We start from the raw sequence: 3,924 nt of genomic DNA on the forward strand, positions 1-3,924 counted from the left end.
CCATGTGGTGGAACTGCGATGATCATACTTGGTATGGGAGCAGGTCAGGGATAGCTTGGGAGTAGAGATGATCGTTGTGAGACGAGGAGCTGAGTCTCGTGTTTTGAGTTACCATTCTGGGTAACATTTTTTTTTTGTCAGTGCTTGACCGGCACTAAGGAATATTTTGGGATGACTGTACATATATGGTGCTATATTTTATATACAGAAACTTAATTATTTCGATCTTTATATTTATGCCTGTATGTATGTGTTATCTAGTTTAATATTCTCTTAGTTAACTAGTTGTAGTGCGATTCCACTAAGTGTAGAGACCGGGGCGGGTCGTTACAGTTTTACCACAACCAGGAGGTCCATAAAGCAAAAATCCCATCTCGAGATCTATCCCAAGTCCCTGAAAAAAAATGAATCCAAAAACAGTGATCAGATAGTGATATACAACTCATTATACTTTTTCTTGAAAAACCAAAGACAAATCAATTGATCATTTTCTAGAAAAAGAGTAAGAAAGTTATCAGGAGAACTTAAATATACAGCTATGAAATTATTGAGCTTTGATCAGATATTTTGTGAATACTTATGATATGGAAGGGCATATAATTGTTACGTTGATCTAGATCAATGTAACAGCATCATTATCAGTTATTTCATAAATCCCCATACCACAGTAACTCTCTAACTTGAGGAAAAAAAACAATGATAGTTCTGGCCAATCACCAGACTTTGTATTAAGAAACAAATTTCTAAAATTTACACAATTAACACGATAGTAGCATATTCCATCACAACTTCTGTTCAACGGCAAACAGAGTGATATCATCAGTTAGGGAGGAAAGCAAGAGAAATTAAACAAGACCAAACTACTTCTGTGTCAGGACCTAACTATGTAGTACTAAAGAACCAAAGGCCTTACAGACCCCATATTAGAATTTCATACTGTGGACCACAAGTCCCATACCTTGAAAATGGATTCTAACATATTACAGCTACTCGAAATCATTGCCCTAGAACGGAGATGCAGAAAATATAGATCCAGCCACACATGCACATAAATTTCAACAAGATTTAGGTAGTGTGAATTGTGAAAAGAAAAAAGCCATTTATAAGAAATCAAGAGACAAGGAAATTAGAAAAGAAATAAAATTCAACACAAAATGCAATATTAAAAAGTTAGTATTCAATTATTACCTCATAATCTTCAGGATATTTTATACGCCTTACAATATAACGTTCAAACTCCTGTCTTAAAAGATCAAGCCCTCCTACGTCTTCCCATTTCACATCAGGAATAGGAGAGAACCCATCTCTTCTTAACGAAGGTTGCACCATGTTGACTGCTTCCTGCATGCATGTCCAGAAATTCAAGGAAAAGCTAAAAGACAGGTCATAGAGAAAAAAAAATTACTTGCAAGAAGACATGGAGGATAAGATATCCCCTCCCAACCATAGGATAGTAAGAGCTGGGATTAAGACATTATAGATGCGATGATAAGGGAAAGGGACACAAACATAAACCTAAAGAAAAAAGCTCTTGTCAATTACAAAGATTAAGAATAAGTAAACAAGGACACAAATCTAAAGCACCTCAAAATCAGACATTTTGACGGCAAGCTTATTTATTTCTTCAGGCAACCAATGTACTCTCCACCAGTCTTCAGCATGCTCGTTCATGTGATCTTGAGATAAATCATGTCTCCTTCCAACAATTATTCTCTTCATTGCCAGATTACCAGCCTTGTTAACAAGAGCCACCATATGGATCAATCATGATTCTATTATATATTATATATTGATACATAATAAAGTTGACTTGCATGCAGTTATTCATCATTTTCTGTCTTAGGGAAGAAGTTCAATATCTATAATATTATTTTACAACAAGCTCAAAGTTAAATTCTATTTTGCTTAGTGACTATACATAGAAAACATTTTAACACCAATGTTACTAAGCAATCAGTGTTGGATTTTTTAAATCCTCCATGGACTAGCACAGTCACACATTTAGTTAAACTCATTATATAGTTTTAAATTGCACTTCCCAACCACTCACCAACTCTCAACATAACCACAACAATTCAGCATATAATCTTATTGTCTCACATTTGTTTTTTATATCAAAATGTCTATTTTCCTTAATGTAATTTTAAAATGATACAAACCAACACAGTGAATAGCTCACAATATTGCAGGTGGTGTCAACATGCACTTCTAGGGGCTGTAATCTGAACTTCCCAAGAAGAGTTATTGATTGTTATTTACCATACTCCCTGCATCATGCATCCAAACCTACGACGTCTCTGGAAAAAAAATTCCAACGCTCTTTTGCTTGAAAATTGGTTTTGATTTAAATCTAGGTACCAAGTTTCCTCTAGCTACATGAGTCTCTTTAATACCTAGAACATAAATGCAAGAGCAAATACATTATGTAATGATGGTGTAAACAAACTAATTCATTTGTGTTGGTTGGCATATAATGCATAAGCTAATGCACAACTGCACTGAATAATCTAATAAAGTATTTATGAGAAACGCATATAGCAATGTTTAATAAAGAGAAAAGGCAACATGAAGAACAGTAGAAAAACAGGTTATAGGAATTTTACTTTTGCATCAAATTCACCAACCTCAATCTATGGATTCTGTTGTTTGAGATTGTTGCTCCTCAAATAACGATTGTAGTCTCTGCAGTAAACAACATACCTTAGTAATTAGCCAAAAGAATAAAACCAATGCCAAAATTGTAAATCTAAATCTTTTTTCTTTTCTCCTTTCTTGTCAAATAACAATACTATAAGCATGTTCAAATAAACATTTTCATAAACACTTCTAAGAGAAAAAAAAATGAAATAAGTTTTTCTTTTAGCAAATGAAAATGAAAATGGAACCTCAAGAGCGTGGTGGTAACGCTTCGATTTGACTAGGGTTCTGGCGATGCATCTAAGGTAGGAGGGTGAAACCTCGTTGCCTCTGTTCTGTTTCTGGTTCTGGGTTACAACGTCACGGGAGGCGACGACTTGCGCGACAATGGCGGTGGCGTCCGCGACAAAACCCTAACCCAATGGCGTCCGCGAAGACTGTGACACCCTTCTACCCCATAATAGATAAGTAATAACAATAAGAATAATTCAATAAATATAATATCAAGAAGGGTCCACATATTTTAATAAAAACTCATAGGTTCACAAGTCTTGAAATAAATAGAAATAATAATAATAATAATAATAAAGTTTTACTCTTAAAAGAAAATTATCAAGGTCTCTAAAGAAAAATGAAAGGGATCCAGAATTTACAAATATAAGGTGAATATAAAACTCCTAAAAATAAGTCTCCTCAAACGACAAATAACAATTCATAACTAAAGCATCCTAAATTCATGCCCCAATGTCACATCCTATCAGAGCAGAACCCTTTCCCTTTAGAACTCAACACTATGAGTGCCTTCATCTTCACCTAAAAGAAAACCACATAAAAACAGGACGGTGAGAGATAGATAACATCATATATGAACATAGAGCTATCCAATTCCCACCCCACACCGTGCACCAAAATATCATCATTAACTATAAACAACAAATACATCTCATATAATTACCAAACATCATTTTTTTTCAATCATACAAGCTTTCATACACATGCTCACTATATGCTCATACACATCTCCTCTCCTAAGAGTCTCAACTTGGCACTCTGCACAATGGGCGTACCTCGTCAATTCCCTTAGTTGTTGCCAATGCGGGCATACCGTTCTCACACCCTTCCAGGGCCGGTATGTTGCACGGTTAAACACCCAGCGGCCCGTGCAAAGGCAATCCACCCACCGTTAAACCCTCTGTGGCCAGTGAGCTGCGCAGTTAAACACCCAACGGCCCACGCATGGAATGCCTCCCGTCATGGTCCCCCCTGTCTCAACCCCTCTCTGGGCCC

General features: G+C 36.0%; 1 protein-coding gene across 1 annotated transcript; it reads right to left on the bottom strand.

Moving 5' to 3' along the window:
• Positions 1–286: 286 nt before the first annotated feature.
• On the bottom strand, positions 287–1,888 carry LOC145955810 (cell division control protein 48 homolog C-like). Its single transcript, XM_083071004.1, has 3 exons — positions 1,585–1,888; positions 1,189–1,341; positions 287–394 (listed from the first exon to the last, which is right to left on the bottom strand). Exons 1-3 carry the CDS (start codon positions 1,753–1,755, stop codon positions 302–304), a joined length of 417 nt encoding a protein of 138 aa, XP_082927130.1. The 5' UTR covers positions 1,756–1,888; the 3' UTR covers positions 287–301.
• Positions 1,889–3,924: the final 2,036 nt, after the last annotated feature.

This window comes from Cajanus cajan, chromosome 3, assembly GCF_000230855.2.
Source record: "Cajanus cajan strain Asha chromosome 3, NIPB_CcT2T_4, whole genome shotgun sequence".
Lineage (NCBI taxonomy): Eukaryota > Viridiplantae > Streptophyta > Magnoliopsida > Fabales > Fabaceae > Cajanus > Cajanus cajan.

What these genes read in the sequence shown, in the direction of transcription:
- LOC145955810 (XM_083071004.1), bottom strand. Translation starts at nt 1,755, where the DNA reads ATGGTGGCTCTTGTTAACAAGGCTGGTAATCTGGCAATGAAGAGAATA. An exon ending in TCAAAATGTCTGATTTTGAG is followed by an intron (nt 1,342 to 1,584) that starts GTGCTTTAGATT and finishes ACATGCATGCAG; the next exon opens with GAAGCAGTCAACATGGTGCA. An exon ending in AATATCCTGAAGATTATGAG is followed by an intron (nt 395 to 1,188) that starts GTAATAATTGAA and finishes ATTTTTTTTCAG; the next exon opens with GGACTTGGGATAGATCTCGA.